The following is a 17,777-nucleotide window of genomic DNA, read 5'->3' on the forward strand; positions in this document are numbered from 1 at the left end:
AGTCCCATTACTCATCACTAAACGAGGACATGCAGATTTACCTCAGAGGGTCGTCAGAACGCCTGTCAGTTAATGCCTGGAAAACACTCAGCACTCTGGCGGGCACATAGTGATAAATCTAAGTGGTGGCATTCATCATAAAAGTAGCACATGGCTGGTGGGTGTGAGAGAATTCACCAACTCCTGGTGATTCTGAGTTCACTCTTCAGATGGGTCCTCCTCAAGCCCCTCCTGTGGTCACCCTTTCCACCCTGGGGCACCTGCTCACCCAGGTCCATGTTCCGGGTCCGGGGGTTACACTGCTTGTAACCCTTGCAGCTCCTCAGTTCCATGAGCTGCACGTGTAGCTGATTGAGGACGTCCCTGTCCAGGGTGTTCACTGCATTCATCAACTGGTTGGAAAAAAGGTAGGTTATCAACGAGATGAGGGTGAGAGGCCCCCCCACCCTCTTCTACCAACCAGGGGGCCCGATTTGGGCAGGTGGGGAGTATGTGGTTGGTAAGGGGTGGTGACATCTACCTCCATAAGTGCTGGGGTTTGGGACAGTTGCCTATAGCCCCATGTGCATGAAATCTCAAAAACCATCATGTATTTCACATTGAACTCCTGGAACCACCGGTCAGCAAATGTACCCAGCCTGGAAAGAAGCCCTTCCCAGCCTCTGAGGTCCTCTTGACGGGAAGGCAGCTATTTGGCAAAGGTCTGTGTGAATGTCCTGGTCCTGCTGTGACCCACTAACCTACCAGCTCAGTCAACCCCTTTTGTAAAATACGGGGATGCCCAGTGGCCTATATGGGGATTAATAGCAAGACAAGACAGTTGCTGACATTTACAAAAGGGTATAAAAAAAATTGCTTTCGGGCTTTTCTGTAGAAGACTGGACAGTGCCAAGGCCACGCTACTGAGAATCTCTATGCTGAAGCTGGGTCATGACCATGTTTTATAAGGGACAGGCAGGTTCTGCTCACCAGGCTCTCTGGCTGCTTCAGTCCCGTGCGTGTTCAGATGGGTTAATATATGGAAGCGTGCAGAGTAAGGGCTGCCTGATTGTTAGTTAGGCCTGTGGTCTACAGGGTTTGGCCTGACCCTAAGGACCCCTGAAGCTCCAGGTTCTAGGCGTTCCCCAAGATCCCACAAAGCCTGCTGTAATGGTCCCAAGTGGGTAAGTTGGAGGAAGGAGGCTATGGGTGATCAGTAGACTCTGGATTTGGGAGGAGGCAGGCAGGCAGGGTGGGTGGCACCCTGAGCCCCAGCCTTCCTGGTGGCGGCTTCTCCTCACTTCTGTCTTAGGGACTCCGTGGAACTTGGAAAACCTGTCGGTCATTTCCGCTGGCCACCTACCTGGCAGGGCCTGTAGAACCCCATGGCCCCCTTTCTCCAGCCTGTGTTGTCTGTACCTGGTAGGGGTCTGTGTTGAGATCGAAGTACTCCAGGAAGCCGGTCGCAAATTCACAGAAGAGGAAATTGTGGGTTTCGTTGATGGTCCTCATGCACCAGTACGTGTTGTTGTTGGCGCTAGTGCAGGCGCAGAAAGGCCCCACTGCCAGGGAAAATTGCGAACACTGAGCCAAGGAAGCCCGGCCGCCAGCCCCTTCCTGTCCTGCCTGAGGTTGCCGGGGGACCTGTTCCTGAAAGACCTGCAGGGTCTGGCCAGAAGCACTCCCAGGCAGGGAGGATGGGGGGGTACTGGGACCCTGGGGAGGACCCCCCTGCCCCGGGCGCGGCCGGCTCACATGTCCAGAGGGGCGCCGTCTGCCAGTGCTGGTTGTCGTGGGTGAAGCACGTGAGGCCTGGCATGCTGCATGTGTCGTTGTTTTGCAGGCGCTTGAGCAGCTTGCGGAGTTTCTTCTTGCGCTTCTGCTCCCGTAGCAGCCACACCTTGTCCTTCTCCTGCAGACCCTTCCTAGGGGCACACAGGGCCGCACCCCTCACACCTCCCCCGGCCCCACGTGGTAGTTTTTTCCTGCCCCGGGAGATGTGGGCCCGGCCCTGCAGACTTCCCAAAGGGCCTTCCAAATCCTACTGCCGGTGCGGGGCAGGGCTGGAGCCAGATGAGACTCCTGTCATCCTGCATTAGCTCCTGAAGCAGCCCAGGAGTGGATGGTATCAGATGGCTGGGCCTCCTACTCACACCGCCTCTCTGGGCCCAGCCTGTGTCTGGCCCTGCCCTGCCATAACCCGCTCTGCCCACAGGGGGCGCCTGGAGCCAGGTTTAGGGTTGATCTGGGAGTCGGGGCTCTGCAGGGCCAGCTGCGTCTCCCCAGGAAAGGCCAGGACTCGCTTGTCCTTATTTGATTCAGCTTCAGGGAGGGCCTGCAGCTGCCCTTACCTGAAAGGATGCAGGCTGGAGCCTTTGTGCTTGAGGCGGCCTTTGTGCTGGGCGTGGTAACTGCAACAGACCCACCCAGCCCAGCTTTCAGACACTGTGCCCAGGGCCACCCTAATGGGTGGCTGCAAACTGCGCTTCCCTGGGACCCGTTTCTCCTCCTGGGCCATGGTGGGGAGATACCATCCCCAGGGTGGCAGCCCGCTGCCTGCCTGGCTCCTTGCCCCATGCGTGAGCTGGGAGACCCTGGCTGAAGGCCTTGGCCAGACACAGAATGTCAGGGTAGGTGTAAGTTAACCAAGCTGGGAGGCTGCACCTGGCTCCAGGTGGGTTGCCTCCAGCTCCCCTGCCCGCCCAGCTTATGCTTGGTCAGGGCCAGCCCTGGGGAAACCCGGAGTGTGTAAGCCCTTTCTGCAAAGGCAGCAGGGACTGTAGTAGCCACTAGCCACCTGGGGCTCTTTCAATTTTAATTAGCGATTCAGTCTTCAGTTACAGTGGCTGCCATTCAGAGCTCTGTAATCACAGGTGGTAGCTTGGCCGTCACCAAACTGGACAGCACAGGTACAGCCCCTTCCTTCACCACAGAGGTGTGGTTGGACAGCGCTGCTTGTGAGTTCCAGCCCTTGCGCTGGGGATTCCATGATCTGGTAATGTGGGTCCCAGGCCAGGTGGGCTGTTCCTGGAAGGGCTTGTCAGTGGAGGCATGTTTCCGTCTGGGAAACTGGCTCCACAGTCAGGAGCTGCCTGAACTCTGGATGTCTGGCTGGTACCTGAGAGGTGGTGACAATGAGGATGTGCATTATTTCTGGTTATAACGTGTTTAAGCAAGGGATATAAAAATAATGAAGTCACAGAGGGGATGCTGTGTCCCTAGGAGGGATCCTGCAGGGGCTCTAGGGACCTCCCACCTGATTTTGTGACAGTCACATTCTTCTGGACGCTTTCTTTTCAGGTGACCTCGGACTTCTCTTAGGTTCTTGATTTTGTTCTGCAGGGTCTCGATCTGAAGGAGGAAGCAGAAGACAAGGCCGTGAGACTCTCGGGGGCCAGTTAAGAAGGGCCGGCCTGGCAGGGCCCCCAGTCACTGCCCGTGTCTGTGGTTTCTGAGCTGGGTCCTTGGTTCCACCGGCTGAAGGAACCAAAGGTCATTCTGTCTGGTCCTGCCTGTGAACCAGCTGAGCCCTTGGGGGACTTGAAGGTCTCCCCCCAGGCTTGTTGGAAGGAAGGGCTGAGTGTGGAGTAAGCGTCTTGTACATCACAGAGGGGTGTGTCACGGTCGCGCGGCCCTTCCCTGCCCCTCGTCCCCCAGCAGGAGCTGTCTGTCTGAGGCCAGGACTGACGCTGCCGGCCCTGGTGAGGATCCTGCGGGGCCTCCGTCCCCTGGGCCCGGCCTCCCTGCCTCCTCCTCTGGCCAGTGGCCCCGCTGAGCTCGAGGTGGCGAGAAGCCTCCCAGCGCAGACTCCCTTCACCTCGTGGTCAATGTGCAGCTTGTGGTCCTTCCAGGCCTGCAGGGACTTGTAGAGGTCCAGGTCACACTGGACCGTGTCGTTCTCCAGGATGTAGCACCTGTTTGAGAGAAGGGGTCACGTGGGGCCCTTGGGGGGGGTCTGTGTATGCCCCCGCTGAGGACCCAGCCCATCTCCTTGATCCCCGCCTGGACGCTCACCGATGTGTGACTTTAATGGGGTTAGGGGCCGAGTAGTCCGGGAGGCCCCCAGTGCCACTGAAGTCCCCGCCGTCCCTGTCCTCTCGGTCCTCAGGGGCTCCCGGCCAGTGCCGCTTAGTGAGGTTGCGGGGCTGGGATGCGTCGTCCGGGCTGACGTGGTGCCCCCTGACGGCCACCGAGCGGATGGAGCGATTCCGGGCGTAGCTGGCCTTGTACTCTATGGGCATCAGAGGGGAGGCTGGGGAGGCGGACCAGGCTCCCCGGGCAGCGGACCCTTGATTCAGACGGGGCTGCACTCCCAAGCTGGGGGCTCAGGAAAGCTGGCTTTAGATCTCACTGAAAGGACCTCTAGGTGATTCAGCTGGGGAAACTGATGTCCTAGAGCTGAGGAGGAACTGGCCTGAAATAAATCTCAAGGAAAAGCTGTGCATAGATGAACACCTGGGATGTCCATGCGGTGGCGGATTCAGACACTAACTCAAAGGTGTCTACACCCCCATGTTCACTGCAGCAGTTTTCACAAGAGCCGAGATACAGGAGCAGTCTAAGTGCCCACTGATGGATGCACGCAAAATGGAACATTACTCGGCCATAAAAGAGGAGGAAATCTTGCTGTTTGTGACACCAGGGGTAGACCTTGAGGGGGGTGTGCTAAGTGAAATAGTCAGAAAAAGACAAGACAGTGCGTGACCTCACTCACCTGTGGTATCTCCAGCCAACCAAGCTCACAGATACAGAGAACAGATCAGGGGTTGCTGAGGCAGAGGGGAGGGTGGGGGAAAGTGTCAGAAGGGTATTAACAAACTTGCAGTTATAAAAGTCCGTCCTGGGGATGAAGGGGACAGTGCAGCAACCAGAGTTGTTAATACCGTGCTGCATCTTTGAAAGTTTGCTGGAAGAATAGATCTTCAAAAATATTTTTTTGTGACTGTGTTAAGTGGACTTCTGGGGCGATCATTTCACAGTATATACAGACATCAAATCGTGACATGGTACACCTGAACTAATGTAATATGTGAATTTACACCACAGTAAATCCTCAGAAAACAAAACCAAGAAAAAAAATCCCACCAAACCATTCATTTGAACTGGATGAAAAAAAGAGCCAAGCAGCACATTCTCCCAGATTGAAAAGGGAGGCATTGGGGAGGTCTCTGGTCTTGGATGCCCTCTTCGGGGAGGGCAGTGAGGTGCGACTGAGAAGTGTTTTTTTCCTAAGCTCTAAGTCACCTGTGGGAAACTGAGGACATGCAGGTCCTGGGACTCAGAGCAGGCCATCCCAAGACAACACAATGGCATACTGATTATTTTGAATTCAACACAGCCAGTGGGGAAAAAACGGTATTAGAAAATGCTCGGACTCTCTTTCCCGTACACATGAGAACACCTCCCAGGCCTCCTGCAAATGACTAGGAGGAATCTCGGCTGGAGGCTGATAGTCGAGGTGTGATAGGAGTGATATGCTAGGCCTTTCTCCCTAAAGTCAATTGGTCTAAGGTTGAATTCTGTACTGGGAAGGAAAGCATCCCAAAACCTTTTTGAACATTTCATGCAAATTTTTTAAAGGCATAGTGCCCTTAGCTCAGAAGCTCCAGTGTATAGAAAGCTCTTCAAGTCTGCTCTAGTGGCAAAGCGTATCCCTGACACTCGAAAGCAAATTCACAATAGTGTGGTTGGTGGTCTAGGCCACCGCTTAGTGTAATGATGAAAGCTGAAGCTCAGTTCTTTGCGAATAGTTTTCAGGAATGCAGGGGAAAAAGTGAGTTGAAAGCAGTAATTCTTGGCTTGCAGGATGAACCTTTAGAAAAACAAAAGCATCACACCTATGGTCAGTGAATCTTTGACAAAGGAGGCAAGGATATACAGTGGAGGAAAGACAGTCTTTTAGCAAGGGGCGTTGGGAAAGCTGGACAGCCTCATGTAAATAAGCGAAGTTAGCGCACACCCTCACACGATACACAAAGATAAACTCAAAACGGCTCAAAGACTTAAACACAGGACGCGACACCATCAAACTTCTGCAAGAGCGCATAGGCGAAACATCTCTGATACAAATCGTACCAAGGTCATCTTAGGTCAGTCTCAAGCCCACAAAAATGAAAAGCAAATGCGACCTAATCAAACTTGTTACAAGCTTTTGCGCTGCAAAGAAAACCATAAAAAGACAGCCTAGCAACTGGGAGAAAATATTTGCAAACGATGCTACCAATGACAAGGGATTAATTTCCAAGGTATATAAGCAGCTCATACAACTCAATAACAAGAAAAGCATCCCATCAAAAAAACGGGCAGAAGACCTAAATAGACATTTCTCCAAAGAGAAAGCACAGATTTTTTTCATACACATGAAAAAATGCTCAACATCACTAATTATTAGAGAAAATTAAAACTACAATGAAGTGTCAGCTCACACCAGTCAGAATGGCTATCGTTAAAAAGTCTACAAATAACAAATGCTGGACAGGGTGCGGGGAAAGGGAACTCTCCTACACTGTTAGTGGGACTGTAAATTGGTGCAGCCACTATGAAAAACAGTATGGAGATTCCTTAAAAAACTAGAGTTGCAATCCTATGCCTGGATGTGTATCTTGAGAAAACTTGAAAAGATACACGCACCCCAATGTTGATAAGCACTGTTTACAGTAGCCGAGACATGGAAGCAACCTAGATGTCCATGAACAGATAAAGAATAGGTGAGATTTTATACCTATACACAATGGAATACTACTCAGCCATAAAAAGAATGAAGCAATGTCATTTGCAGCAACATGGTTGGACCTAGAGATTATCACATTAAGTGAAGACAGATCCCATATGATGTCACTTATATGTGGAATCTAAAATAAGGCACAAATGAACTATTTATGAGACAGACTCGCAGACATAGAAAGCAAACTTAAGGTTACCAAAGGGGAAAGGGAGTGGGGGAATGGATAAATTAAAAGCTTGGGATTAGCAAATATAAACTACTACTATATATAAAACAGATAAAGTCCTACTGTATAGCACAGGGAACTACATTCAGTATTCTGTAATAGACCACAGTAGAAAAGAATATGAAATACGTCCATAAAACTGAATCACTGTGTTGTACAAAACAGTGTTTACACAACAGTGTAAATCAACTATACTCCAGTTTAAAAACTAGAAAACAAAAGCATGACCCTGAGAGAACTCCAGGCTCACTCAGAGCTCTTCCTGTTTGCCTCCAGACAACTGCAGACGTTAAAAGAAATCGGGACAGTGGAAGAGACATTTGTCCTACACTCGAGAAAGTTTAAGGATGAATCCCCCTGGGCCCCAGCACACCCAGAGGATTCATTTTTCTTCTGAGGGACAGTTCTCCCTCAAATGGAGTCAGCCAGTCCTCAGTTATACCCTGGAGGCTACCATGGACTTAAAACAGAGGATTGGGTACTGATTTCTTACGCAGCACTGGTGTGCTTTTCTCTACCTGTCACTTCTGATTTTTATCCAAGCAGCCAATCTCTGGACAACTTACTGCATTATCCACATCTCCGCCCACCCTGGTGTCTTTCAGGGCCTCTTAATACTCATCCTATCTAATTTCCAACTGCTTACCAGCAAACCTTCTCAGTGGAGATTGGTTATTTAATGACGCTCATAATGAGAAAGGTGCTTTTCTTTACTTGCCCTTGGACCAAGACCCAAATTCCCCATTTTTCTTATTAGGAACTCTCAGAAGAGGATGAGTCTTTACCAGATACCCCAAGTGGTCCTTGGGTCACACATGCTAATGAAGTTGGACTCCCATGAAGTGCTGAGCCTGTATGCATGACCCAGATCTCTGCAGAGATGCAGAGTGAGGAATGAATCCTGTGACCGACTGTCTGATCTTAGACCTAGGTGTGCTTGTCTTTACTTCCTCACCCTGTCATTCTCCGATCTCACCAGTCATGAAAGAAGGGAAATGTGGCTCAGATGGGAACCGAACCTCTGGATTTGTATAAGACCTGAGAACCAAAAATTCTTGTAATTCCCAGGCACCCTGGTGTTCTTAAGCCAGTTGTTTCCCTCACCTCGACTCCTGCTGACCCAGCCTGGTTTAAGGTGACTGAGCTCTGGTCAGCTTCCTCTTCACTCCCACGCACCTGATTCACAGCTTCTCTTTGCATATTTACGTTTCAAGGAAGACAGGTCACAAGTACTGGCATAGCCTCGGGGGAGAAGTTTTCCTCTCCCCTCCTAGGTTCTTCTGGCTGGTCTAAGAATTAAGTTGCCGTGAGAGAGAGAGTAATAGAAAATCAAACAGAAGTTTAATAACAGGTATCTGTGGGCAAGACCCAGAAAAACCTGGAAGCTGTCCCCTGAAATACACCCTCAGCCAATGAGGATGTCGAGGGTGGGGAGAGCCAGTCGTGAGAGGTGACCAGGAAAACAGCAGTAAACAGGGTCACTGTGACACAGATGTGAGCTCTTGCCATCTCCATGGAGAAAAGGTTCTAGAGATTTCATCAGCCTCCTCTTCCAAGGACAGAGGGCGACATCATTACAAATGGAGATCTCCCTTACAAACATCAATGTTTCTTGCAAAAAAACTCCTCCCACATGACTTGCAGTTTCCGCCCCCCCCTCCCCCTCCCCCGCCATGTCTACTGTTTCCTAGAAAATAACCAGCTCAAAATAATAGGTCAAAGAGACATATTTTAGGGTGGCAAATTCTGCTCCTCTACAAAGCTTTAAATTCGTTCTTGTCCAGGGACTTCCCTGGTGGTCCAGTGGTTGAGACTCCATGCTCCCAATGCAGGGGGCACAGATCGATCACTGGTCAGGGAACTAGACCTACATGCTGCAATTAAAAAAAAAAGGTCCAGCACACCCAAATAAATAAAAATAAATATTATAAATAAGTTTTGGCCACATCTGCAGCTCCTGGCTGCCTGATGGTGATGAGGGTTACCATCTATACACAGCTATGAAAGATGGCAGGATTGCTGCAGGCATCTAGGGCAGCCTTTTGCCTCAGTTAAGTCCTGCCCACATTTCTCATGCCAATTAAGACTCTACGGCACTAGCTACTCCCCCACGCACCAAGCTTACTGCGTGTCCACAGTGACTACAAAGTTAGCACTCTAACCGTAGGCTCCCCCACTCATGTCTGTTTTCCATGCTGTGTATGCTAGCTTACAAGTTTAGTGGGGTGCAACACTTCTTATGTGGCGAGAGACAGCCTGTGGGCAGGCTCTTAACTGGTGTAGAGAGGGTACCTTCACAAGGAGATTTATTTCCCACTTTTATGGGGGAAGAGCAGAGAGAGAGAGAGAGAGAGTGTGTGTGTATGTGTGTGTGTGTATGTCCATTTGTCTTGTAACCCATCACCTTCCACAGTTAACACCCTAAATCCGGCTCCTTCACCCTCCTCCCTGATGGTGGAGAGCACCACTCCGTGCCACACGGGAGCCCCGCAACTACGGGAATGGTCTCAAAGCCATGAGATGCTCTCTCAGGCATCCCTCCAGACTTCCTTCGATTCTGTGACGCTCCCCCGTAAATGGAATTTGCAGGGAAACATAGTAGCTGGTTATGCTGTGCTTCCCCCACGTGAACGACTTGAGGAATATATTCTGTGTCCACGGTGAGACCAGCCCACGCAGCCAAATTCATCGCTCTTTCTGGAGCGTGCACACGAGCAAAGGGGGAACTTTTTAGACTCTGAGATGCTTCTGGAGTCTGCCATGCTATTGGTACGATGTGGAGACTCCATGGATTCTTCGGCAGGTTCTCCTAGTGCTACTGGGTGTATAAGTGCTGCCCTATTAAAGCCAGTCACAGCTCAGCCTATGCTTGGGAGACTGAGGCCTGACTGTCGGGAGACGGCAGACAGAGCTGTGAAAACTGCTGCTCAAAATGCCCCCTTACCCTTTCTCCACTCAGTTTTTAAACCTGCCTTTTATTCCTGACCGATACTATCAGGCAAATGCCCCACAGGCTATAAACGACAAATGCATACACACACACAAACACTCTGCTCTTCCCCCAGAAAAGTGGGAAATAAATCTACGTGAAGGTATCCTCTACACCAGGAGACATATCCTTATCACGAGTCAGAGGATTCAAGGCTAAGGAAACTCAATAGACCACTTCTTCACTAGGCGCTGCCCCAAGCAGCAGTCCCTCTGTTCTATTAAATATTCACAAATAATTATTTCCTCGTCTAAAAATGATGTATAAACAGTCTGCTTTGGTCGCTTTGGGGTCCCACCTCTAGGAGACCTCTGTGTCTATGAATTATTTTTTTCCCTCCTGTTAATCAGTCTTGTGTCAATTTAATTATTTGGCCAGCCAAAAGAACTCGAGAGGAACCGATGAGGGGAGGTGGAGTGGAATTTCCCCTTCCTTAACACAGGTTAACGTCAGAGGCCAGATTTCTTGTATCTTCTACCTATTAAAAGACAAATTTGGCCAAGTTGCTAACATTTCAGAAAAATGGGGGTGGGGTGGGGTGGGTGGGTGCCCTGTTAGAAGCACGCATTTCCGGCTTCTGAAGACTGAACGGGAAACGTGTCTGTCTACACCCTGTCCACTGGCGGCGCGGTCAGTGGGGCGGGAGCTGGCATGCTGCCACTTCAGACAGGGCGGTGGTCTCCCGTTTGGCCACAGTCCCCACCACTCTTTCCATTTTGGGTCCCATCCAGGCCTGCGTCAAGTCTGTAATCCTGCTGCCCTGAACACGCATCTGTTCTGGGAGCAGGGCCTGGAGCCAGCCCTGATGCAGGTTTCTGCTGGGCTCCGAATGACCACCAGGTGGCGACCAAGGGTCGGGGACTGGCTGGAGGCAGCAAGGTGGGGCCCAGGAAGGGAGGGGAAGCCCTCTCCCACCCCCGTCTCCCTTCTTGGGGCAGATCTGTGTACCTTTCCTCTGTGTATCAGAGTCCCAGGGGCCAAAGGACCCGGGGGTCCAGGTCCGGAAGAGGCATTCCTTTGACAAAGCCCTGGCCTTTTCTGACCCCCAGGCATCTTTCTCCTTGCCTTTTTCCTCCCTGAGTTCCGTCTCTGTGAAGCCGCAGTGCCTCCGCCCGAAACGCACACACTTCTGAGCTGATGTCCCCGCGGGAGCAGGTCACTGCTGCCCAGGAGGGCCAGGAAGCAGACCCAGCGGAGCCGTACTGCTCCTCTGTGCTGCTGGCTCTGGAGTGCTCCACCCCCCGGCCATACTCCTGGGGGTCCCCTGTCCCCCCATACTCCTGTCCCCAGCTATGGCCCAGGCCCAGTCCCGGCCTCTGCCTGGTTCTGTACGGAAGCGACTCTCAAACCATTTGCAGAGGCCATGGCTGTCTTCTCGGCACAGTGACAGAATGGAGCATTTGAAACGACGACTGTTTAGCTCCCAAAGCTTCAAACATTTACTCTCTGGCTCTTTAGAGAAAAAGCCTGCCAGCCCCGGTGTACACCTTTTGCAGGGCTGAATCCACACCACTCGCTCTCCTTGTCACCCTAGGTGTCTTTGTGTCCAGGGTCCTGAAATATATGTGCCCTTTCTACCACATATATCAGGAAGGTGGGTGGGTTGTTGGGTCACTAAGTCATGTCTGACTCTCTGCGACCCCATGGACTTAGCTTACCAGGTTCCTCTGTCCGTGAGATTTTCCAGGCAAGAAACCTGGAGTGGGTTGCCATTTCCTACTCCAGAGAAACTTCCCCACCCAGGGATCGAACCTGAGTCTCCTGCACTTCAGGCAGATTCTTTAAAAAAAACCTGAGCCACCAGGGAAACCCCTGTATCAGGAGGTGGTGACCTCATGGTCTGGGCTCTGATGGCTCGGGTGCAAATCCTGAGCCCAATCCTTGGGCGATTGAGTTAATTTCCCAGCAGCTGGACCTGCCTGCCAGTGCTCTTTGGAGTCTGACGTGAAACAGATCTGGTAAATATTTCAGCTCCTGGAAGCTGACGTGCAGCAGCTGCTCTGCTGGTTAGGGACCCTGCAGCTGACATCCTCGCCCAAGGTCACAACTGGGCCCTCCCAGCGCCCCAAGCCTGGGAATCCTAGGGCGGTGTGGCCTGCCCTCCGGGCTGGGACCCACGGGATCTCTGCTTCCTCTTGCCCTGGCTCAGAGTACTTCCCCTCTGCTGGTCACACTAGGCTCTCATTTAAATGTCAGCTCACCACCTACCCTACAGCCGCAGCCCCTCTCCCCCTGGCCACACCCTTGTTTCATTTCCTCCATGCCTTCTTTACCCAGGGAGGTGAGCTTCCCACTGGGTTGACCGGCTAACACCTGGCCTCACCCTCGAGGTCTGATGGTGTCTCTCGCATTCAACTCCAACCTCAGCAGGTGGCACGTGGCAGGGCTTGCAGATTTGTTGGGAGAAGAGATGAGCCAACAACTGGCCACCTGGACCCATCCCCCAAGTCTCCCCCATCTCCTCCTCTGGGTGCTGGGTCTCTCCTTCTGTCCTGGGCTGGCTGCTCCGCCTCCTTCCTCGCCCCAGTGCATGAGGGCGAGCGGGGGACTGAGCCGCTCGGGGTCAGGGCACGTCAGCCTCAAAACCGGCAACACTCTGTGGCCGGATAAGCCTTGGCTGAGGGAGGCTGACCTGAACCTCACAGTTAGGCAGCTTCCACAGCTTCTACCACTGGATGCCAGGAGCATCCCTCCCCACTGCCCGTCACACGCGACAGCCAGAAACGCCAGCACACAGCCAAGCGGTCCTGGCAGGTGAAACTGCTCCCTGCTGAGAACCCCTGCTCCAGGCCGGCTGCTCAGAAGGGAATGAGGGAGCATCCTGCTGGCAGGCATGTGCAGGAGAAAGAATGCTGGGCCTGGTGATGGGGACGGAGTTTCCCAGGTGGTGGTAATGAGCCACCCTCCTCTTGCTCCCAGGATCCTCTGAGCACACTTAAGACAGGGCTGTGATCTCACACCGTCCTCACGGGAGGGCCTGAGTTCAGCTGAATCTCAGCTCTCTAGGTGCATGTTGAGTGCTGCACTCACTATGCCAGCAAATCTGGAAAGCAGCAGTGGCCACAGGACTGGAAGAGGTCAGTTTTCATTCCAATCCTAATGAAGGGCAATACCAAAGAATGTTCAAACTATCCCACAGTTCCACTCATTTCACATGCTAGCAAGGTAATGCTCAAAATCCTTTAAGCTAGCTTCAACAGTATATGAACCAAAAACTTCCAGATGTACAAGCTGGATTTAGAAAAGGCAGAGGAGTCTACGGCCATACCACCCTGAACGCGCCTGATCTCGTCTGATCTCGGAAGCTAAGCAGGGTCGGGCCTGGTTAGTACCTGGATGGGAGAAAAGGCAGAGGAATCAGAAATCAAAACTGCCAACATCCACCACATCATAGAAAAAGCAAGAGAATTCCACAAACACATCTCCTTTATTATGCTAAAGCCTTTGTGTGGATCACAACAAACTGTGGAAAACTCTTAAAGAGATAAGAATACTAGACCACCTTACCTGCCTCCTGAGAAATCTGTATGCAGGTCAAGAAGCAACAGTTAGAACCAGACAGGGAACAATGGACTGGGTCCAAATTGGGAAAGGAGTATGTCAAGGCTGTATATTGTCACCCTGCTTATTTAACTTCTGTGCAGAGTACATCATGCGAAATGCTGGAATGGATGAAGCACAAACTGGAATCAAGATTGTCAGAAGAAATATCAATACCCTCAGATATGCAGATGACACCACCCTCATGGCAGAAACTGAAGAGGAACTGAAGAGCCTCTTGATGAAAGTGAAAGAGGAAAGTGAAAAAGCTGGCTTGAAACTCAACATTCAGAAAACTAAGATCATGTCATCCAGTCCCATCACTTCATGGTAAATAGATGGGGAAACAGTGGCCGACTTTATTTTCTTGGGCTCCAAAATCACTGCAGATGGTGATTGTAGCCATGAAATTAAAAGACGCTGGCTCCTTGGAAGGAAAGTTATGACCAACCTAGACAGCATATTAAAAAGCAGAGACGTTACTTTGCTGACAAAGGTCCGTCCAGTCTGTGGTTTTTCCAGTGGTCATGTGTGGATGTGAGAGTTGGACCATAAAGAAGTTAGGGTGTCACAGAATTGATGCTTTTGAATTGAGAGTCCCTTGAACTGCAAGGAGATTAAGCCAGTCAATCCTACAGGAAATCAACCATGAATATTCACTGGAAGGACAGATACTGAAGGTAATGCTCCAATTCTTTGGCCACCTGATGTGAAGAGCCGACTCATTGGAAAAGACCCTGATGCTGGGAAAGACTGAGGGGCAGAAAGCGAGGGGGGTGACAGAGAATGAGATGGCTGGACATGAATACAATGGACATGAATTTGAGCAGATTCCAAGAGATAGTGAAGGACTGGGAAGCCTGGTGTGCTGCAGTCCATGGGGTCACAAAGAGTCAGACACGATTGAGTGACTGAACAATACAGTGCAATACAATCTCTTTCCTCTAAGCATTAATGGGGGGGGGGGGGAGGCTTAACTAAAGCACAAGTTCTTGTATTACTTAAAGATTAGCCAATGTGCCACGTGCGGAAGCAAGATGTTAACTGTGTAATTCAATCTGGAAACCAATCATTTTATTCAGCTAAAAAGAGATTAGCTTAGCAGTTACTAATCAGCTAGTGAGGAATTATAACGGGGGACCATCAGTTGGGAAGTGCCGTTCCAGGCAGAAGCTGGGTCGTTATGGAGACAAACCGGCTTTCATAACGAAGGTGTCCTCTGCAAAGACAGGAGGAGACCTCTGGGCCTGCCGCCGCCCAGCCAGTCTCTAATTAGGCTACAGGGGAATCTCACTCAGCCTGAAAAAGGATGGGGATCCTGACGCAGGCTACAACACGGATGAACCTTGAGGACACTATGCCGAGTGAAATAAACCAGACAGAAAGGACAAATCATGTGTGATCTGCTTATGTGAAATAGCTACAAGAGTAAAAACTCAGAGAAAGCAGGGGGGTGGCTGCCAAGAGCAGGAGGAGGGGTGGTGGGGAGTCACTGTTTGTCGGGTGCTGAGCTTCAGTTCCGCAGATGCACGGTGGTGATGGCCGCCCAACACCATCAGTGTCCTTAAAGCCACTGAACTCGACAGTCAGAAACACGGTATCATGTAGTGCTGATGGTACCACAGCGAAAGAAGACAGAGAAACAACTAAAGTCTCTAATGAGGCTTTGGCTCCCCTTGGGTTAGGGGGTTAGAGCAATGGGTGGCCTGGGCAAGTGCCCAACTCTGGAGGGGACATTCCAGCCAGGGGACCCGTCTCGCTGAGACCATGTCCTGGCACCCACAGCCCGCCGAATGTTCACCCGGGGGCGTGCTCCCCAGGGGAGGTGACCCTCAAAATGGGGCCGTGACCACCCACTGGGAGGGTGCGGCCAGGTTGAGAGGACTTCCCTAGGCGCCTCCACTGGTCTCTGGCTTCCTAACTTTCTGTCCTCCAGCCCCTGCTGGGGGAGGTGTGAGGGCTAAGGCAGCTTCTCCAGTGGGGATGGGGGGCGCAGCTCTCCCCTCTCCAAAGTACAGCTGACCTTGAACAAGGGCGGGGTTCATCTGCGTGTAACTTATAGTTAACCTACCCCTCCCCCTGGTATCCACGGTTTCTCCACATCCATAGATTCAGCCAACCACGGATGATGCAGAACTGTGGCATTTACCACTGAAGACGATCCACGGGCAGGGGGACCATAGTTGTTCAAGGGCCAACTGTGCAGTGGATTCCTGTTACTCTAGGTGGTCTTGTTCCACAGCATCACCTTGACGCTGAACTAGCGAGTCGGGAACCAGTGGTCCTGGGGCAACCATGGGGTGAGGTTCCTGCCAGCCTTGGGTCATGACACACTTGTCAACCATCAATATGGAACCTTATTGCACACTGTGTCTTCATTTTGTCTATGTGAAGACACCCGACTTCATGCGTGTGGTGATTCACTGACATTGAACTCAAGGTAGCAGCCGGAAGCTCATCTCACCCACGTGTTCCCCTCCTTAAAGCACATCCCAGCCGGCCGGGGCTTGGGGACCCGACACAAGATGTCAGTGCCACCTTGGGGCCGCTTTAGATGGTGAAGTCACTGCAGAAAGATATGTGATGCCAGGGACATGACGCTAAGCAGATGGTGACGCTCGTGGTAAAGAACCCACTTGCCAATGCAGGAAACATAAGAGATGTGGGTTCAATCCGTGGGTCAGGAAGATGCCCTGGAGGAGGGCATGGCCACCCACTCCAGTATTCTTGCCTGGAGAATCCCATGGACAGAGGAGCCTGGTGGGCTATACAGTCCATGGGGTCACAGAGTCAGACACGACTGCAGTGACTTTGCGCGCCTGCATGCAAGTAGACATGAGGCGGAAAGGAGAAGGCAGGGTCGCCTTGGCTTGACTTGTCTGGAAGCCCGCACTGGGGGATTCAACATCTTTTAGCGATTTGCAGCTGAACCCGTCCGGCGCCTGCAGTGCAGCTGGAGGAATGCTATGGAAGCACAAATCTGATCCTGGCTCCTCTGCTCAAAGCCCTCCAGGTCTTCTGGTCTCAGAAGGGCCCCACCACGTGGCCCAGGGCCGGACTCCTCTCCCCTCCCTTTCTCTTTATGCTCCTGCTCTTCTCAGCCCTGGACACGCTCATCTCCTTCTTTATTCTCTCTGCCCACCCCACCCCGAGCTGGGTGGATTGATGGTGCGGGGCAGGTAGGTTTGTTTGAATGAACAAGCGGCCGCTGCTCGGTTCCCACCCCGCCCCTCCCGTCCCACTTACTCTTCTTGAAGAGCTTCTTCCGGCGTCCGGCCAGGGTGAGCTGGCCGTCCCCGCCGTCGCAGACGCAGCCCTCGCTGCCCTGCACGTAGTACTTGGGCACCAGGTTGGAGACGGCCCTGCCCCCGGGCCGCGCGGGGCCCTTGCACTTGTGCAGCTTCAGCTTCCCAGAGGCGTCCTCCACGCACTGCCACTTCTGCAAGACACGCGCAGCCTCAGCCTCCCGGGCCTGCTTGCCCGCCCCGCCGCTTCCCTGCTCCCTGCTCCCAGCCACCCCACACACGTCCCTCTTGTGGCCCCGACTGGACACGGGCTGGTGCCTGGAATGAGCTGCTCTGTGATGGATGAATACCTGTCCACTGTGGGGGCGGGGGAGCGGAGAAGTGGTACCCAAGGTGATGCGCTGTGGCTGAGCGGGAACCCCGCCACGGGGAAGCCCCCTAAGAGAAAAGCACTCGGATGGGAGGGTGTGGCTCGTATGCAGGGAAGGGCCCTTCCAGAAGGTATAGCATGAGGCAGGCGGCGGCAGTGGGGTGGGGGTGGGGGGCGTGGTCAGCAGGGTGCGGCTGCGTCCGCCTGAGGTGGGAGGTGGGTGTCTGGCTGGGATCCTGGAGGCCCTAGAGCTGTAAGTGGGGGCGTGGCTGAGGCCTCTCCAGCTGGCCTAGCCTCCTCCTACCCCCCCACCACGTTCTCCTTTCCTTGGTTAAGCAGTGCGCTTGGATAATTGGTTTCAAAGACAGATCAGGCAGCCCTCTCGCTGTCCAGGACTGCCAGACCCCCAATCTGCAGGGAGAGGGTGGGGATGGGCCAGTAGGGGGATTTGACTACAATCCCAGGGGGACAAAGGCCCCTCGTGGCCTCATTGATTCATTCCCTGAAGCTCAGAACTGAAATCTGAGCCCCTCTGGGGTCTGCCCAGATGGTCAGCTCTGGGAGGCCAGAGCTTTCTGTCCAGAGCTTTCTTCCTGTGCCTGGCAACAAAGGCAGCCTTGAATGCTGCTCCAGCGTGACCCAAAGTGCTCCAGGGGCACGGGTGGGTCCTTGATGCCCTCCATGGCAGGGGGAGGGGCTGGTGA

The 17,777-nt window shown here is 52.6% G+C and overlaps 1 protein-coding gene across 4 annotated transcripts in view; it reads right to left on the reverse strand.

Moving 5' to 3' along the window:
• SULF2 (sulfatase 2) overlaps window positions 1-17,777 on the reverse strand; it is a 127,657-nt gene that overhangs the window by 2,342 nt on the left and 107,538 nt on the right. For all 4 annotated transcript variants that reach the window (XM_043884517.1, XM_043884516.1, XM_043884519.1 and 1 more), the window contains exons 11-18: window positions 16,705-16,897; window positions 3,994-4,210; window positions 3,797-3,893; window positions 3,236-3,330; window positions 2,331-2,390; window positions 1,735-1,904; window positions 1,399-1,541; window positions 269-392 (exon numbers count right to left, since the gene is read on the reverse strand). In XM_043884517.1, the coding sequence (XP_043740452.1) occupies window positions 269-392; window positions 1,399-1,541; window positions 1,735-1,904; window positions 2,331-2,390; window positions 3,236-3,330; window positions 3,797-3,893; window positions 3,994-4,210; window positions 16,705-16,897 (1,099 nt within the window). The remainder of the gene's footprint in view (window positions 1-268; window positions 393-1,398; window positions 1,542-1,734; window positions 1,905-2,330; window positions 2,391-3,235; window positions 3,331-3,796; window positions 3,894-3,993; window positions 4,211-16,704; window positions 16,898-17,777) is intronic.

This window comes from Cervus elaphus, chromosome 23 (assembly GCF_910594005.1).
Source record: "Cervus elaphus chromosome 23, mCerEla1.1, whole genome shotgun sequence".
NCBI lineage: Eukaryota > Metazoa > Chordata > Mammalia > Artiodactyla > Cervidae > Cervus > Cervus elaphus.